Genomic DNA, 19844 nt, shown 5'->3' with positions numbered 1-19844 from the left:
GTCACACCAGTGTGGCTCGTGGCTTTGAAGGTGTCATTACGTTGAAAGCTGCATGTGATAATGGGGTTAAATTAGACATTTTTTGTCATAGATGCTCTCTGATTTTCAAAATCCTCAGGTGGAGGAAGGTGTCATGGTGATTCATTAGTATTTGAAAGTGAAGTTTTAAGTTGAAAGCTCCCTGTGGCTAAATGAAGTTGATTCTAGCTATAAACTCTCCTATTTCTAGGGCTTTGGGACTTTTGCTCAAACTCAATGTATTTTGCACCATCTACAACTGATGAGCTTCTTGTTTATGCCTCTTATGGAACCGGTAAGGGAAGCGAAGTGAGTGTCCTGCAGCGGGCAAAAACCCCAAAAAGAAGAACAGAAAGTAGCTACCAGGCTGTACGTGTATCAAGTATTATTAAAGCAAGGGCCTTAACGCTCCCATGATCAGTATTGAAAGCTGAAGGATCTGTCGTGCTGGTGGAAATAGTCTGGGTTGGGTTATTATGTTTTGGCACCCGGAAGGAAGGATCCCTCCTGGGTGTGGATATAATAACTGGCCTAAAAATGTGTTCGTCAGCGTGATTTGTGGTAGAATCAGGGCATGGGATTACCGAGCTGCCTTCAAGTGAGGGTGTAGCATGGAGTGATAAATAATACACAGGTTAACCTGAAAACTTGCGCTCTAAAGTACAATTGCTTTACTTACTTTGCCAATTGCTGTTGGCAAAGGAGAAAAACTTCCATTTTCCACTTAGGAGAGCTGATGGGTGCTTCCATTATAAATTATAATACACTTTTTAAGTTCTAAAGACATGCATAACTTTTCTTTCATTTGACATAACTTGTTTGGCCCAGAGTTCTTGGTGCTGTGGTCTGGGATGTTTAGAAGGTATTACCAACATAAAGACATTAGTAATTAGATGACCATATTTACAGTAAAATATCAATAATTAAGTTCTTTATTTCTCCTGTTTTTGAGGTTATAGAGAAGACACATATCTTCTGTTCTGAAAAGTAGCACTTCCAGAGTTTTCTTATGGCCTGATGCTTGATTTTGGAAAGCTGCAATAAAAGACCAGAATAAGGAGGATCTTTAAAGGAACTTTAAACTTGGCCATGTTATATATTTGCTCACTGAAAAATGTCATTTGCATTCATAGGTAGGTGTTTCCCAGCAAACAACATCACATTTTTAATCTGCTCTAATGAGGATACATTACCGAGGACATGGGATAGATTCGTAAATAAAGTGATAATGACACTGAGGTGGTAGCTCTTCAACCTGCTCCTTTTCAGAGGGCTGCACGCTGGGGCACTGTATGGCTTATATATCCCAATTTCTGGAAGTCAGATGTGTATCTTTGGAAATACATATGGCAAAAGGTGAGTGTGTGAGGGCTGATATGGGAGCATCATTGATGGGTTTTTGTTTAGGGTGTTTGTGGCTATTTGCTAAACCGCTCACCAAGCAGATGTTGAAAGCAGCCACAGTTTATTAAATGGCCTTGCAATCCAGCTTGCATGCATCTGTAATGAAAACCTGGTTATCTAAATTAGGCTTGATTACGTCTACATATTAGCTAGTAGATTCTTTTTGTCAGCAATGAATGGTCTTCACTATCCATGGAATTGTATGCAATACTAGATTTACCCATTTGATTTATTTTAAAACTTTGCTGTTACTGAAATTGTTCGCTCTATAACCTTTCGCTGAGACCAGGGTTCTGTGACCTTGATTTGATCCAGTGCTTCCTCAGTAGGTTTTAAATCCGTCCTATATAAGCAGTATCTGTTCATGCCCCTACAACTATTGACCTATCAGTGCTCAACCAGAAAAGCTGAAATAAGTCGTTTTGTTTACTGCAATGTAACAGAAAAAGAGCAGTCTTAACAACTGTCCCTTTCACAAATTAAGAAAACAAACCACCAAGAAAAGATTCAAGATTTGACAGTTGATGTTTTTTTTAAATCTCTGTATATCCATTGTTATCTGTACATCTAATGTCTGTAAAAGGAGGTCAATAGGAGTTAAGTTTAGTAGAACAACATTTTGTGTTTCTTCCTCAAAAAATAGCAGGCAAGAAGACTATGCTTTACTCCAAGTGTTCTTCTTTCTCTCTCATTTTCTTAAAATCTTCAGTATCCTTATTTGACTAAACTCGGAGAAAAGAGAACTGATGCACTTCTAGCTCTACATACATTTGGAACATTGTAAATCTTCTCTAGCTCTAAAATGTGTTAGGAACACACATTTTACAAGATCGTCTTTCCAGGGATCGTGAATTAGTAGTACTTTCTTCATAGTTTTTTTAGATTGTCATACACCTTTTCAGCAGCCTGACTGTTGTTTGTGAATATCATTGTTCCAATAACTTTTTCTGTGTTTTGGGCCTGTGTTTCATTAACAATGAGAAGCAAGACAGTTAAGACATGTTCAGCCCAAGGATTTCAAATAGCATCTAATTGTGGAATTAAGTTGAAATTAGTTTAAGGTAATCATCTGGGCAAACAGATAACGTTTTGCATGGAATATATTGAATATATTAGTGTTATCACAACAGCTAAACTGCAGTTGCTCTTCCTTGAAAACCAATGACTGCTGATGCCACAAGACACACTGAAATATTGAGCAGAATGGCACTGAGGATTAGAGCATTACCYGGACTAATTAGGAACCTGACCATGTAGTCAATGAGTTCTAACTTAATCATGTTAAATGATTACTCTGACTTTAATATCTCACCTGCAGAGGGTTGGCACGTCTTCTATTTCCTGTCATCGTTGACTTAGAGAATGGGTGGGCAGCTTTGCAAATTAATGATATATTCAGCTCCTCTGCTTTTTATGAGTGTCTGCTTAGCTTCCACAAAATGCCAAGTCAGTGACAGCTTAATGACTGCAGACTTCACAATATTGTGAAAATTTGCCTAACCAAGGTATAAAAGGTTCTTTATAAAACAAAACAAAAAGCAGTCAGTAACTTCACTCAGATAAATGTATAGTAAGCGTTTGTGTTGCCTTGTAGGCTTGCAGTAAAACATACGATTTTCTTTAAATAAGACAGGAAGCTTCTCATTCCCTAGTTTCAGAAGCTTTCAGTCAATAGGAAATGGCTTAGCGTTTGTTATAGCTAGTGTTTAGTAGAATCTTTATGTTACTCTGAAAATACATGAATTTAATGTAACGTTCCAAGTAAAAGAGTGAAGTTGTTTTGTTGGGAAACTAAAATACTATAAAATAACTGAGAAAGTAAACCTAGGTACTTTCGTAGCCAAACACGAAACTGAAATCCCTTTTAGGAGCCAGTCTTATCCTGGACTGTATAAAACAAAGCAAGGAAATCCTCCTTGGTAGCCTCCTGGGGATTTAATCACAAGACGTGTTATAACTGGCACCGCAGGCTGGGTGAGATCGTGGCAGTGGCTTCCAGAGCTTGTTGCACAAAGCAGAGGTCTCAAACCCAGTTTTTCAGGAATTGGTGCTGCCGGGAGCAACGTATTTCTGTGCAACACATGTGTGCTCATCTGCTTTGCAGGGCAGGACTTCAGGTCCACGTGTCCTCTGTTCTCCAAAGAGCCACCCAGCTCGGGGCTCTGCACTGCGTGCCTGCTCCAAACACTCTGAAATTCAAATGTAGACATTTTTGAGYTTTAAACTGCTTGTTTTTCTAAGTCAAGTGTGTTCTTCCTCTGCTCCTTTTCTTATAAAAAATAAAATCTCCTGGACTCTTAAAATCATGATCTCTCACGTCATACTGTGTGGGAGGTTTGAGTGTTGCATCCTTGTAAAAAGGAAAGAATGAGATTTAAGACTCCAGCTCATGAAATATTCATGTTGTCGAACACTGTTAGAGCAGCTTATGCAGCATTTCAATCATTATGCTAATTTGTATATCATAAGAAATATTGCATTATTATTATTTGCCTATGTGATGGAATCCTAGCAAAGAGAAATTGCTAAGTGTGGGGAAAAAGTAGCTTTATTGCTTTAAATCAGCCACAACTCAATCTAATTAAATTTAAAACTCCTAATTTCTCCTAGCATGTTCTATAATTATAAAAATAGTAGTAAGTGTTTTTGTATCTCAAGTTTCTACAAAATACCTTGCTCTAAGCTCTGGAGTAGGATGATATTATTAATTTTTGCAAGGGGAGATACTCTATTTTTTTGGTCCTRCAGGAATGGTATGCAAAAGAAGTACTTTCTTGGATACTCTAGTCTGTAGTGCTAAACATGCTTCTCTTGCCTAAAAAAACCCAAGTGTAAACAGGACTCATACACAGAATTTTGACATCCATCTGTTTAGAGTGTTGTACATGGATCAAGMTATCATGAAGAACAATCTAATTTTTTTCGCTAGTCAGAAGCTTTCTTGCTGTAAGAACATGCAATATATTTCAAAACAATCTTTTCATAGTRTGTTATTTGTGCTTAATGTTAGTTTAACGAAGAAATAACGTGTTGCTAACCGCTTTGATGGTATCTTTTCAGATTACACCAGATATGACTGCATATCCTAGTATAGCCTAAAGGAAGGACATGATGTCAGAATAACATACAAAAAGTTTGTGAGGTATATATATTATTTTCTGATTTTTTGTTGTTGTTTTTAATATAGTTAAACAAAATGAATACTGTAACTCTATGGCACTGCATTTCATAATGAAATGGTGGTTTAAAGAATTAATTACAAAGTTCACGTTTATTATGATGTATTAATATATTGTAATAATATTGTAATATTTATGTGTACAGCTGTTTTTTTAGCTCTTCTAGTCTGTGATAACTTGTTGACTTGAACTACTRAAAACTTGCTTTGATTGAAAAAATTCATTATGTGTTTCTTCTGCTAAGATCCTAGATGGGTGCAATGCAAAATTTCTACAAAACTTTAGAATGGGGAGCTAGATTTTTACTTTGTTGCTCTTTTAAGGTTTGTCTCTTCAAAGCATTTTGGTGGGTGTTTTGGGTGTGTTACACATTTGCTTGCTTGTTAGCTTTCGTGTAGTCTAAAGCTCGTTTGGAAGCTGGTTTTGCAGCCTTTTGGGGTTTGGTGGTGGGGCAAGGAGTCAGACAAGAACTTCCAAGTTTTACATATCCGTTTTTGAAGAAATAATACCAGTTTCTACTTAGCTGTCTTCATGTTCCAGCTGCTAATTATGTAGTCTGCATTAAATTTGACTTTTATTTTACAAGTCTTGACTGCAGTGAGTGGTTGCTGTCCCAGAGTGCTTTTGAAGTCAGTTGGCATCCACTGTAATGTTAACTGTAAACATTCAGAAAGGTTTGAGTGACTTTAAGTAGTTGAGAAGAGAGGGCCAATACTTACCAAGGTCAACTTAAGTTTGAATTGTCAATGATGAAGACGAAGCTTATTTTAAGGCATTTTTTCCAGTATGCAGCTACCTTYATCCATGCTTTAACAGCTGGGTTATAATAAGAGAGGAAACTTTTTGTGTCTAAGTTTATTATTATTCAATTTGGACAGAAAGCCAGCATGAGCTATCTACTGGRAAGTGTAACATGGCATTCCCTTAGTGACTAGAGCAAATGATCAGAGCTAGATTTTGGGCTATTTTTTTTTTCCAGTTTTGTGACAAGGGAGTAGCTCACACTTAACTGTGTTCTGCTGATATGTCATCTATTTTAAAGTTTCTTTGGGATCTCTGCATTGCAGTCTGCACATTCCTGTTTCCATTTCTAATCTCTTGGATTACTCCTGCTTGCTCCTAGCAGTTAGGCTGCAGTAATCATAAAGATTTAGCAATTGGAATATGTTTTATCTGAATTGATTCCTTTTAAAAGTACTTTAAAAAGCCATAATCTCATCTGAAAGCTGCCGCCCATGAGTCTCATTACCTGGTAATGGTCACTTTGACCATTTTAGCCTAGCAAAGTGATGCTGTGCTCAAGATCTTGGCATGTGACTTAGTGTCATAAATCCTACCAGTCGTGGAGAGGCTACTCTTAATGCAGAAAAAAAAAAGACTTCTGTTTCGCTATCCCAAATCAATACGATGCTTTCAAGTTTCTCTCAGATGTGGCCTTTAATAGCATGAATCGATGTGATTTTTCAGACACAGTAATTTCTAAGGTAGCGGGCTATTTTAAGTGCATAATACTTAAATTACCGTTTGTCTCCTGCTTGCAGATACCGCTTCAATACTGCCATTTCATATCTTTGCTTGTTAGAGAGCTCAGGGGAAAAAAAAAATCTGTTTTCATGAAAACTGTAAAKGTTTCAAGTCTTGTTTTTGTTCCGCATTGGAACAACAACAAAGCCTTAAAAGGATTTTCATGAAGCTAGATTGTTAATGTGTTCTTTGAAAATCTTGATTCGTGTAATCCTTTGCCATTGCTAATTCAGCCACTGCCATTTGTTTCCCTTAAGTTTGGCCTGATCTGAGACTGTTTTGTCAGTTGTCCAATATATTTTTTGCAACAGGCTTTTCCCAACACAAAAGCACTTTCATAAATTTAGCTGTTTTCTAATGCGCTCTCTGTTGTTGTTATAAAAACTAAGTAGAGCAGTTTCTTTTCCATTCTGCTTTTCTCTTGCTCTTCCCTGGGTTCCTGGAGCAGTGTGAAAAGCCAATGACCTAATGCTGTAGTTTGCTAGTTTCTGAGACATAAGCTGCAATTTAGTGAAGGCTTCGCTCTTTTATTTTGAGATAAAAGGAGGCGGCTATTTCTTTTTGGATTTTTAACAAAAACAGAAGAATTGTTTACAGGCATCAGCAAGGTAGAAATGAAACTRTTTCCAAATCTCTTGCTCAGCCACTGAAGTTGCATGATCAGAAATGAAATTATGGTGTCGTGAGGCTCAATAAACAATTCAGAAACTTACTGATGATACTTCGTAAATGATTTTTTTGATTTCAGAAACATTTCAGCTATATGTAGTGTTATGAGCAGCAGCAAATTTTGATCAAAAAAAATCATGCTCAGAATAGAGTAATAAGATACGTTTGTCTTAAAAATGACAGCGTTTGTATTTCAGGTTTCTTTCTGCAAAGTAATGGTATCTGGTTTCTGCAGGGCACGTCCAGAAAACCATGCAGTCATCAGGGCACAGGTTCCGCGATGTCGAGCACCACCCACTGCTTGCCGAAAATGACAGCTACGATTCGTCCTCCTCAGAGGCCGACATGGCAGAAAGGGTTTGGTTCATCCGCGACGGCTGCGGGATGGTCTGTGCCATAATGACGTGGCTTCTGGTCGTCTATGCAGACTTCGTAGTGACTTTTGTYATGTTGCTGCCTTCCAAAGACTTTTGGTACTCTGTGATCAACGGTGTTCTCTTTAACTGCTTGGCAGTGCTAGCTTTGTCATCTCATCTGAGAACTATGCTAACTGATCCAGTAAGTATGCAAGCATTCCCCAACACTACCTTGTCTCTCATGTAACCTGGTCGGCTGCAGAGGAATATCAAGATGTGTCTGTCCCTTCCTCATGGGATGAGTTCTGTTAGTTGCACATCCCTCTGGATGGACTTTAACTGGAGATGCTTTATCCGTACATTTCCTGTTAGTAAAATAATCTTTGGTTTGAAGAGTGGGCAGTGTAAAATGAATTGTAAGTGAGCAGAAGGCTCCTGAGAAATACCTGGTCACTGAGGAAACCACTACAGACTTAGTCATTTCTATTCTATTTTTTTCTTTTTTTTTTCTTTTTGTTTTCATTGTAATATTTTTAAAACTTTATAAATACTTGTGGTTTCATCTTATAGCTTCCACTTATGTGGAAGTGGAATGTGAAAGAATTTTTAGGGGTAGATGTGCTGGAAAGACTTATTCACATACTGTGATATCAAATAACAGGTACTATGTCATAAGGTATTGCACTTAGGTATATGGACCCGGTGGGAATTGAGATTGAAGCTGAAACTAACATGCAGTTGCAACTGTGTAGGTGTGAGAGGTCTTAAATGGACTTATATCTTTGGACTTCTTTCTCAATTAAACTTTGAGATTAAATTGTTTATTTTCTCCTAAAATCTATTGCTCTATTTAGGCAAGAAGTTAAGAGAGAGGAAGAAAAAAGTCCATTTTCTCTATGTTTTGAGACAGCAACAGTGTGTATGAGAGTTATGAGTATGTTCCAAATAGACACCAGGACGCTGTAGTTAATGGTTTGCTAGATCTTTCAATCACTTCTCAGCTCACACCCAGTGATGAAACATTGACTTCTACAGACTGTGACAGCTCTGAAAGCTGATAGCYCAGAGATAGATGGCTTAAAAATATGTACAGGTGAAATAGTATCTTCCTAGACCCAGGTTGTTCTTTGTGGAAGAACGTGTATTTGAGATGAAGCACGTCTGGGTTTTTAATTTGCTGCCCTTCTCCAGACTACCTGAATGCAAGACTCTTATGAAGATTGAAGGGAAAAGGAATGACTGCCTTAAAACACATAAGCTGTAGCATGTTATCTTAAATATACTTATAGATTTTTCACTGAAAGGGTTTGACAATAGTGTGATATCATGAAACATATAAGAAATAAAACTCATTTTTATCAGCAGAATGTGAAAGGCATGGCCTGAAGGCGTGGACCTACCCCTTAGTGGGAGATGAATAGGCAATTCATGAGCTGTGTTTTATAAGCATGAATTTTTCTGGAACTGAGTATATTTGTGCTTATAGGAGTTCTCTCTGCCTTTGAGGTGGCTCGTGACGCCTGCACTGAAGCGGTTTCCTGGCTTCAGTGAGAACACTCCCACTGCAGAGCGCGCTCCAGCAGCACAGCATGAGTGTTTAAGCAGCGCTCTTTCAGCCCGTACCGCTTGGCGTGCCAGCTGGCTCGGGTTGGGAGCACCACTTAGCCAGCAAGCTTTGTGTTTTGGTGCAAAAGAGTTCATCTGGGGCACAACTTGGGCTCTCTCTCAGGCAACACAAAGGCAAGATGGTTGTTCCAGCCCATAGGCAACCAAAACCACCTGCTTAGGTAAAGAGGCATTTTGCGATTGAATGYGAGATGTCTGCTAGCTAGTTAATTTTATCCCCCAAACTATGTTAGCGTATCCAGGTAATGCAATGATGGTGCCATTGGCTTTTATTTATTGAGAAGTAATCATGGGATGTTGCAGGCAACCTAAGCCAAGCTGGAGGAAGATATTCCTGTGTGAAATAATGCTAATTCCTGCCGGAATTAGTATAGAAAGGCCATTGCACTGTCATTTCACATCCCAGTTTATTTCACAGTCAGTTCCTGTCACAGATAAGCCTTCGGCTATATAAATAAACTGAGTGGCTTTGCTAATTTCCATTATTTTCTTCCTGCTGTGCGAAGTTAGACTGATCTTGCAAGGTTCTAGGTTAATATTGCTATTGGAAGGAGCTTATTCTTGTCCGTTCATCACCTTTCTGCTTGTATCAGCCCCACCGTTTATGCAGCTGTATGGTGAAGAGTTCAGAGAACTAAGCAGCTAAAAAATAACCTGTTTTCCTGCGGATTATTTGTCTTCTGGATCGGTTCCTTCAGCTGCTCATCATGAGGCTGCAGAAACTTGCACAGTAGCAGAAGGGAGGTGTAGAATGAAGAAGTTGTGGTGAGAAAGCAGTGCTGGTCTGTGCCAGCAGCGTCCAAAATACACACTTATCTGTAAAGGGAAAGCRATTGACTCATGATTGTAAAAAAGTTGTGTATGTAGTGGAGGCTAAATCTTGAATTCAAGGAGTTCAAAGTAAAAATCTTTCAAATAGTTTGCTGAATTACATTTTGTGGATGGTTTAGTCTAATGGTAGAGCCTCACGGTTCACGTATGCTCCTGCAAAGAAAGCATGTCTTTTAGAATTACTCTGAAAAAGCATTGCTAAGCAAATATTCTACTCATAGTGCTTATGACTGCATGTAAAGCTGTGTATTCTTTTTTTTATGGGTGCTGGTAACTGCAGGTTCTATCAGAATTACRTTATTACTTGGTAACAGATGAGTCTTGTTCAAGTGAAACAATTTGAGATCAGCCAGAGGTAACTTATGCATCTGGAAGTGGTTCTGGTTTATAGCAGACTAGCTCTAAGTAAATTGTTTCGGTAATTATGCCAAGATRGTCGGTATAAAGTCTGTAAAATATGCCCTTAAGCACTCTCATATCATTTAAAAATCCTTCTCTCCTTTTAACTGAAATGATTTCAGGGCGCTGTACCCAAAGGCAATGCCACTAAAGAATATATGGATAATTTACAACTGAAACCAGGAGAAGTGATCTACAAATGTCCGAAGTGCTGCAGTATCAAACCTGAACGTGCACACCACTGCAGGTACGCCAGAGTTTACCATAAAGCAGTTTTGCATATTGAGTCCTGGTGTAGTGTTCCTGTACGCTCTTTTTTCCACACATTTCATACTATATCCAATACAAATTCATGTAGTGCAGTGTAATTTATATATGTAATATACCACTACTGAAAGTGAATGTGGGTAAGGGAAAGAAGCAAGAGAATTGAGCATTTTTAGAATAGTCTGTGTGTGTTGCATTTGGTCTGTGAATAACTTTTCTTGTGCATCACTATAATTATTGTTCCATGCTTCTGATAATGCAGGGTAAATAGAAGAATCTCAAGGCCTTTCTGATGGAAACCAGTGCAAGACATGACTCCTGCAATATAAAGTTTAGGAAGTACATTTATATATTAAATTATCACTTTAGTGTGTGTTCTTCCTGTCTTCATTATACCTCATTTGAAATGATATGTGAATTGGTGGCTTGATTTGGTGGCTTGATTTCCTAAAGTTGTATGTGTCAGCAGTAAAATGTACTTGTGTTTGTGATTCACTTCAGTAAGGAAAAAAGGGATGTTAATTTGAATTTAGCATGTTACGTAAAATATAGTGAATCTATTTTTTTTTGTTATTAATTTGTAGCTTTTTGAATTTTCAGGTACTTTAGAGCATTTGCCATGTTTATTATTTGAGAACTGTAGATAGATATTCCTGTATAATTAAGGCTTGCATAAATATGTTAATGATTCAGGTGGCTCTTCATAGGTGTGAGGAGTGATGTGCCTTGAAATGTGTGGCAATATTAAAATTTAAGCCTCTGTCAGAAGAAGAGCGAAGGTTTTCTCAGGACTTTAAAACTATTCTGCAAATTTGTTGCTAAATTAAATGTCTCGGTGCTTGTCACTTGTCTGTATGACAATTATGGCAGAGCAGCTATTTCCATCACAATTACTCTGCCTTGGGGCTGAGATCTTGCCTATTTACATATGGACCTTCTCCCATCACACTCCAAACACCAAACCCACTCACATCTGAGAATAAAAACAAGTATAGAATGATCTTCAGCTGCTGTATCTGGGTYGTAGATTAGCTGAGATGTCAGAGATTGTATCTGGAGCTGACACAGACTTCAGGCAGGCCCTGCATTTACCTAGGAACATCTGGGACGCCATCTCCAGGTGCTGCATTTCCTTGGACATTCCAGTAGCCTGTGATCCCAGATAGGGCAAAACTCTTACATTTTCTTCAGTAAAACAAAGGATGGTTCCTTTGTAATTTTTTGATCGTTGAATCCACCAGTATTGACAGGAAATGGACTAGAAATCAGCTACCAGAATTTGATTCTTTGCCATAGCTCTAGCATTGCAGAAGTGTACCATAAAGAAAGAAAATGTTTATTCAGTTATGCTGCCAACTTTTTAGTGGCTCACAAACCCATTCCAAGAGCATTAAAAGGATGGTCGGGTCCCAAGGAGTCAAAGTGGCAATTTGCTGATAGCAGAGACTTGAAAATGAAGTTGATTCCTGTCATGGAATAGCGGCACTCAAAGCCACAGTGCATGTTTTGAGTAGTAAATTATTAACAGAAGAGGCTCTTATGATGCAGTTACGAAAATTGTTGTGCAACACTGTGAAAGAAGTTCTTYTGAGGAAGAAAAGTTGTTTCATAATACACATTAGTGGTGGGAGGGGAAAAAAAGAAATATTTACAGTAAAGATAATTTGACTTCAGAAAAATAAAGGAAATTTATTTTTTACTGCAAAGTTAATGTTTTTGAAGTAAGGAAGAGGCCTATCTTAAGTGAATGAGAGTGTGGCTGGGTAGGAGGAGCAACACTGCTGCTATTTCAGCCTCCTTGCCAGATCGTTGGCTGGAAGCGTGATGTTGGATGAGGAATGGAAAAGGCAGATTTCCAGGCATCTGATGGCWTGGAGAGCTCCGAGTGGACTTGCAAATGGGAAATGAATGAGGAAAGCGTGTCCTGCCCACCTCGCGCCCTCCAGTGCTTGGCTTGGTTGAATCTGACTTCAYGCTGTGCTTGCTATCGTTTTCTTCTTGGAACGATGACATAAATTCTGTCTAGCATTAAGAGGAATGGATTTGGTGACTGTAGGTAACCATCTTTCCCACAAACTCAGAAAGTCATTGAGAGGCTGAACTCAGCAGCAAGCCGAGAAAGGAAAATATGTTTTTTTTTTTCTGTTTGGAGACTTGTGATCATCTTGTCTTGAATTATAGTTGGTTCTTCTGCACTAGGGAATGGCTGCAGTATTTGGTTACGGCATTGTGTTTTTTACATATAACTGGTGCTATTTAAAAAGTAATTTGCATCAGAAGAGGAGTTGTCTTCAATGTCCGCAAAATAAGAAGCAGTGGGAATATAAAGGCTGGGTTATGATAGCTCAGAACAATGGGAGCTTCAGAAGAGCAGTGGGAGAGCTGGGACTCTGGCATTGCCCACCCAGGAGTGTCTTCTGTTTCTTGCTGAACTGCAGCATGCGTATGTGGCTGCTGCTATGCCTAAAACAATTTTTAAGTATGGATTTTTTTTCCCAACTTTGTTTTTTAGCTCTAGTCGTGAACATCTAGCTTTGCTTCATGGCTTATCTCTGCAGCACTTGTAGGACTCATATGAATAAACATACGGTAAAAACAAAGTGTTTTGAATAATGCTACCTGAATATATGAGGCTGATTTAACTCTGTATCTGCTGAAGTGAAACTGCTTAACTTATCAGATATTCTGCAGGAAAGTCTTGAGACACCTTGTGTGTGGCTGTCTTGGGTACAAACGCAGGAGAATGAAACATGGGCATCACTTGAACTATTCAACACAGCACATGTTGCAACTGTTCTGCTGCTCCTGTATATGACTGTTAGTTATAATATATAAGTGTTCCTTTGGCTGCGGATGGGCACAAATAAAAGAAAAAAATAAGCCTTCCAGTGCTGCGCATCCTTGCAAATKTGTGTGTGTGTATATAAAACTTTTATATATACGTAAGTTACCAAAATATTACCAAAGCAATAAATTTGACTAATATCTCTGAAGAAATCAAGCCTTTAGTTTAGAACTAGCAAAGAACAGTAGCATTTAACAGCTCTCTTCATTAAGAAGCAGGCAAAGAACAGGTGCTGCTTGTAGTTAGACATATTTTGGGGGAGGATATTTTATTTTGGGAAGTGAGGTGAGGTGTGACTTTAAGCTTTTCTTTGATTGCACGTGTTCAGAATGTTTAAGAGATGTATGGGTAGCTAAAACTGCCTCAAGGGAAAATTTCTCTCTTGATAAAACTGCTTTTTCTGACTTGTAGAGCAGATTTATACCTTGAAAGTCTGTAAATATGAAATAATTACTTTGACTTAAAATCGTCCCTGAAAAGGACATTCTTGCTTTTTTAATTTGACATCAAGAAAGGATTGCTGTTTTGCTCATTCAGCCTCTAAATGAGGTTACTAGAATATGCTTGATTCTGTGTTTGGATATGCAGCAATCCTCTTCCAAGAGCTTGTGAGTGCTAATTTTCAGATCTATATGTTCCGCTTTATAATTGGCAGAGGTTGCGGCATAGATTAGTAAAGGGTTTCTTTAAAGAAATGCAAACACCATGTTAATAAAACTACCTTTGTATAGTTCATCATGAAAGTAAGTGATATCTACACAGTGGCTTTTAAATGCTGCGTCTTCTCATTTCCACATTGAACCACGTGCAGTTTTGTTTTGCTACTAAAATCTCCTTTCCTTTCCYGCAGTATTTGCAAGCGATGTATTCGGAAGATGGATCACCACTGCCCATGGGTGAATAATTGCGTGGGTGAGAAAAATCAGAGATTTTTTGTTCTGTTTACGGTAAGTGCAAATCAGCAGCAGCTTGATCCCAGTGTGACTCTACCTTGATTATAGCAATTTTGGTCGTGTTTATTAGTACGAGCGGTAATGGCTTACGGGCACAACTGCTCTCTCCTCCCTCCCCCCATTCTACCCAAGATATTTTCCATGCAGGAAGATAATTCCACCCCTATTAACTTTAATCAGTATTTTGTAAAGTRCTGTTATCTTAAACCATCTAATTTTACTGCGTTTTAGTGGTGAAAATGCATTTAGRGAGCTAATCTTTACACTTCCCTAGTTGCCCACATTTTTAGTTTTGAACTTGATTAGAATTTGATTTTACCTCCTTGTGTTAAATTAAAAATGGAAACAGGAAAGTACACTCGCTGTGCAGTGGTCAAGGCTGGCTGTAAGGAATGTCTGGTTTACTACCTGGCAACAGTCAAAAGTAAGCACTCTCTCTTATTTCCAGATGTATATAGCCCTAATTTCAGCTCATGCGCTCATACTGTGTGGGTTTCAGTTTTTCTCCTGTGTCCGAGGGCAGTGGACTGGTAAGCACCTACTTAATTTCACTGGCATAATCGAGCAGATGTTAAAGGGCAGTCATGACATTCCCCTTGAGCCCCGTGCAAGAAATATTGGATTTTTCTCTTTTTAAAGTGAGGTCTTGAAAATCTTTTCTGTAGCTGTTGGCCATTAAGTCCAGTTAGCTTAGATGAGTTGTGATTTTTAAAGATTTATGAAGTCTTCTGTCCCTCCTCTTTAATCATTCAGTGGAGGAGCTGTGGTTGTCAAGGGCACTGCCACTTGCTTCCCATGCAGAGAAAATTTTATCACCTCTGTAATAGGAAGAAAATAGGTACCCAGGCCTCAGCCATCTCAGCAGCATTAGCTGGAGGGACCAGCTGGGTTGTGTGTCACACCACAGATCTGTGAACAGCTGAAACTTAAGCTTGTTTCCTACCCGCTTCTGTTACAGGAGCCAACTGGGGGCCTTCTGTAGAGGAGAMATTTCCTAAACTGCCCTAGTTGTTTGCTTAGGGCTCTCACTTGCATTCCCTAATATGCCAGTGCCCCAGCGCTGTCTCTGACCTTGTGCCTTTGGGAAGGGGGTTGATCACACATTCTTCCCAGGGAATCCCTATGACCTCTTTCACTGAATGATCTGGTAAATGGATGCTAACCTAGTAGCATTTTTTAGCCTGAAAAATTSTACTTGTTACGTATAATCCCACTTCCTTACTTAACTAGTTACCAGAGTTAATTAGTTGATCAGATCATCTCCAGAGATATGACTGAGTACAAGTCATAACCTTATTGCTTGTGTGGTGCTGGAAGGAAAAAAAAAAAAGAAATTGCAACAAGCTGAAAAATCTGGATTAATTAGCAAGTCAGAGTGAGGATGGCTGTGATCAKAGTGACGGAGAGTGATCAGCAGGACAGTGATGATGGTTTTTCCAACCTTTATCCTACATAAGACTTCAAGCTGCTGTCATCTCTATACACGTACAGTTCTCTCTGCAGAGCGTTAGGAAATCTTTATTTCCTTGGACAGCAAATAAAGCTGCTACAGTGATAGACAATAAAATTTGAAGTAACTGTGAAATACTGTTTTAACTTTCAAAACTATTTAGCTTTTATTGCTGGCTGTTAAGAGAGTATATATTAACCTGGACTTGCTCTTCAGTTTTTTTATAAGTGCATATGTCCTTCTTGCAGAATGCAGTGACTTCTCCCCTCCCGTAACTGTGATCCTGATGATCTTCTTGTGCCTTGAGGGTTTTCTGTTTCTCACTTTCACTGCAGTCATGTTTGGCACCCAAATTCACTCAATATGCAATGATGAAACGGTAAGAAGCGCTGTTTTCATATGCTTTAACAATTCTACGTGAAGAGTATGATGTAGTTGTGGTTTTACTTTTGAGTGAGATACTCTAATTCTTGAGAAAGACMCAAATCTGAAAGAAATCATAGTTTTTATGTTCTACCACTGTAAGAATAGAAAGGTTTGAGTTTGCTTTCTAACAGATACTCTTRGATTATCTGCTTTTCTGTCATAAAATGTGTAGCTAGGTTTTCAGCTGCGCAGTCTACACTGCTTCCCTCAGGTGTATCCTTGAACTAGTCATCTTGGTATCAGCCTTTCATGCTGCTCTTCTGCTTTGCTCTACTTTATTAGAATATAAACAGAGTTTGGGCATTGCCYGCCTCTCTCTGCAGTGTTAAGCCTTGAAAGGATGTTCTTTGTGCTGGGTAATTGACTGGAATTTGAATAATGCGGCTCTTCGGTTTTCTCATCTGATGCTGTTTAATAGTGTTCTGTATTGAAGAGCTTTTGTGTGTTACTGAGTTGAAAAACAATTGGTTAATATCCAGCCTTCATTAGTGGGAAAATGGTACAGAAAATGGTTATCCGAAAACAAATGCACTTGGGAAAACAAGCCCAGCTTCAGTAATTGCAGCAAAAGAATCTTCCTGGAAGCCTTATTGCCTGGTTTYGTTAACTGAATAAACAACTTTTAGTGCAGGTAGACGGGATGCTGACCTGCTGGCTTTCACATCAGCCCTTCTGGTCATTTCTTGTTTTTGTCTTAGTAGCAGTTTGTGGAGGAGGCTCAACCTGTTTCATAGTCGTGTGCTCGGAAGCATCTGTCCTGTACCTGCAGGGCTAAGTCAGCCATTCTCATTTCTTCCTTGAAAAATAAACAACAGAAAATAATGTGCCCGCTAGCTATGAATTAAAGAATGCCAGATAGCCATCACTTCTGAGAACTGCTGTATGCGCTTTACCAAACTGTAGATTTCAGTGTGTCACTCCATGTGTTTACTTGCAGGAGATTGAAAGACTGAAGAGTGAAAAGCCAACGTGGGAGAGGAGACTACGTTGGGAAGGAATGAAGTCTGTTTTTGGGGGGCAGCCTTCGCTCCTGTGGATCAATCCCTTTGCAGGATTTCGAATCAGGAGACTTCTCTTGAGAGCAAAGAAAGGAGGACCCGAGTTTTCTGTTTGAGTTTAATTATGCTGGAACTTGCAAGAATACTATATAATATTTATTTGGGGCCAGAAAGGCTGTCTGCATATAATCTGTGACCAGGTGAAACTGTTATCGGACATTTGCTTGTAGCAAGCAGAGTTTTATACGTTTGTCACAGACATCTCATTAACTTTCAGAGACACAAACTGGATCTGTAATGGTCTTAACAACAAGATGACAAAGGAAAAGCACGTGGTCACACTAAAGAAGCCAAATGTTGTCATGCTACTGTAATTTATTTTATGAGATTAATTATGCATTTTTGTTAAAACCCTTTTTATTTGGTAATGTTTGGGGACTTACCTGAGTGTTTTTATAAAAAATTATGTACTGAAGTGCAGTTGTCAATCATAGGAAAGAGCATTATTGTGAAAGCTGAGCTCAGATGAGACCCAGCTTTCGAAATCCAGTTTTCAGGGAATAGCAGTTTGTTCAATTTTAATTTATATTTCAACTTGTCCTAATAAGCAGAGCTGTACTTGTGTCCCACTTCAGACACACATTCCTCATATGCAAGTGATTCGAGGGACTTGTGCACATGGCAGCATACCACGTCAGAGGCACTGTTACACCCCTGCCAAATGTCTTCCCAGGCTCACAAAAGCATGTTTTGTGTTTGGCAGTACTAATCTTGTATGGCATTTAGGTAAGTTCTAAACGTTCAGTAAACGATGCTTTTAACCCAGGCCAAATTCTGCCCTCACATACGTGTCTCCGATTCTTAGTGCATTGGTTCTAAAGGAACTTACACTTGGGTGTCTTGGGATGGTTTCTAGTCCTCCGTGCAGGAAYAAGTGGGACCAGTGACTGTATCCTCATGGGATTAGAACAAATGTACTGCAGATTGAAGGCAATGAACTGAAAGAGCGGTTTTTGTGAGGTCTTGCTTTGCACTTTGCAGGCATTTCATAGAAGGAAAGCTGTTAACTCGCTGGTGTCTTGAACAAAGACATCAGAGAAAGGAGAAAGGCTTCCCGTGCTGGCAGGACTTGCCTCYTTCTCAAGCACAACAAATCCTAAATGTAGAAGAAACAAAATCAGCAACAGCAAAGGAGTTGATTTTAACCATTTTCCAACCAAAACTACTTTCAAAAAGTATAAGAGAGCAGTACAGATCCAGAACTGCTTTATGTGGGCCTGACAATAACAGTAGTGCTAAGATACCTTTGTAAATCTGCAAGTGTTGAAATTCAGCCAGAAGTGGATTATTTAAACATTATGTTTAGAATATTTTTGTTGTTGCTTATTTGTTCTATAAACTACCAACGATGTAAAGATTAAAAAATAAAAAGGAGCCTCGATGCATAGTGTGAAACTGTGCCTAGGAAGTAAAGAACTCCCTGTTCGGGGACTTGCCTTAAACTGTCCAGTCTTTGCTTTTGCTTTGCCAGTGCTATTGAGGATCTGTCCCACCTCAAGCAGTTCAGCGTGCTGAAGCCACTTGTATTAGTAAGTTTACTTACTACAGAAGCTGTATTTCTTTTTTGATGACCTGCTTCTCCATCTYTTTGTAACAGTTTGTGCTGTTTCCAGCTTCATTAAGTTTTACACCGTTGGGTGGGTGAACTTACTAAGGGATCCATTTATTAGATATAAGCCTGCAAATGAAACTGCAATGTTACCTAATCCGTTCACTTTGCTTGGGGAGATGGTGTGTGGTGCTGGAGAATTTCTAGGTGGCCACATCCAATGAAGTTGCAGCCAAATGAACAAAACTGTCTCGTATACATGAGGGAAAAGTTGGAAGTTCCACAAGGATCTTTGCGTAATTCAGTTGCACATCTTAAAGATTGGGAGAAAATGTATCTGGCTTTGTCATGAGGCTCTTAATGTATCTTGTTTAATAAAATATCCTGATGAAAGTCAGAAAATATCACTTAAAGCAATCAAACCTTGTGACTTAGCAAGTATGCGCGTGTGTGAAATGAAGTTTACTCGGCTTTTCAGACCCTTGTTACGTTGTATTTTTTTTAATGTAAGAAAAATAAAGTGGTGAATTGAAGTCTTAAAGTTGATAACCTCTGCTATATGTCACTGTTGCATATATGTGTGTGTGAGCATTTGCATATATTCAGATTATAAGAACTTCAGGGCAGCAGTCTTGCATCATTTGGCTTCTRTGTTTAAGTGTATATTGAGTTTCAAGTCAAATTAAAGATGCTACTCCCTTTTCTTTCCTGAGGATTTTAAGCTACATTTAACTATTTAGCTGCCCTCAAGCTTTTTACTTTCTGCATCCTCTGGCCTTAATTGCTTATCTTATTAGGCCAGTGGGAGAACATGGAATGTTTCCTTTGGGAAAAGTCAGACACAGCTGGCTTTGCAGAGACATGGCTTTTGTGCAAACTGCAACTCGGTTTCTATCCAAATATTGACCTTTTTCCCCTCCTGATTCTGTAGTTTCAGATACAAGGACAGCTACTTAGCCACCTGAGAAAGCAGCTCTTCAGGCAAATTATAATAATTTCAGAGTTGTGAAAAGAGCAACTGACCCAACGACAGCACGAGGAGGAAACAAGGTCCACAGGACAGCCGAGGTGGAGCAGCTGGAAGCTGTTTATTTCTCCTGCCGCAGGAAGCTGTTATTGTTGCAAACAAATCCAAAGAATGCTCGTTTGGTTTTAACCTTTCCTGGGTATGATATCATCCTTCCTTTATAGACTGCTTGTCCAACTTGCCGAGATAAAAAGCATTCATAGGCAGAAAATAGCTCCACATACATTGCTATAAACTTAATGCCAGCACCTTGTATGCTTAGC

The 19844-nt window shown here is 38.9% G+C and overlaps 1 protein-coding gene across 3 annotated transcripts; it reads left to right on the top strand.

The window, feature by feature from the left end:
• The first annotated feature begins 233 nt into the window (after positions 1 to 233).
• ZDHHC7 (zinc finger DHHC-type containing 7) lies at positions 234 to 18847 on the top strand. 3 transcript variants are annotated; one of them, XM_026042322.1, is made up of 10 exons: positions 234 to 327; positions 971 to 1151; positions 1288 to 1374; positions 4483 to 4564; positions 7030 to 7352; positions 10129 to 10253; positions 13969 to 14065; positions 14520 to 14601; positions 15770 to 15900; positions 16885 to 18847. In XM_026042322.1, exons 5-10 carry the CDS (start codon positions 7047 to 7049, stop codon positions 17059 to 17061), a joined length of 918 nt encoding a protein of 305 aa, XP_025898107.1. In that variant the 5' UTR covers positions 234 to 327; positions 971 to 1151; positions 1288 to 1374; positions 4483 to 4564; positions 7030 to 7046; the 3' UTR covers positions 17062 to 18847. The 3 variants fall into 3 exon arrangements, with proteins under 3 accessions (XP_025898107.1, XP_025898108.1, XP_025898109.1); XM_026042323.1 differs by lacking the exon at positions 971 to 1151 and having other exon boundaries at positions 1152 to 1374; XM_026042324.1 differs by lacking the exon at positions 1288 to 1374.
• The last annotated feature ends 997 nt before the right edge of the window (positions 18848 to 19844 follow it).

This window comes from Nothoprocta perdicaria, unplaced genomic scaffold (genome assembly GCF_003342845.1).
Source record: "Nothoprocta perdicaria isolate Ctin4 unplaced genomic scaffold, notPer1 scaffold_30, whole genome shotgun sequence".
NCBI classification, from domain to species: domain Eukaryota; kingdom Metazoa; phylum Chordata; class Aves; order Tinamiformes; family Tinamidae; genus Nothoprocta; species Nothoprocta perdicaria.
The sequence above is the reverse complement of the archived record's forward strand: the minus strand, read 5'-3'. Positions and strand labels throughout refer to the sequence as shown.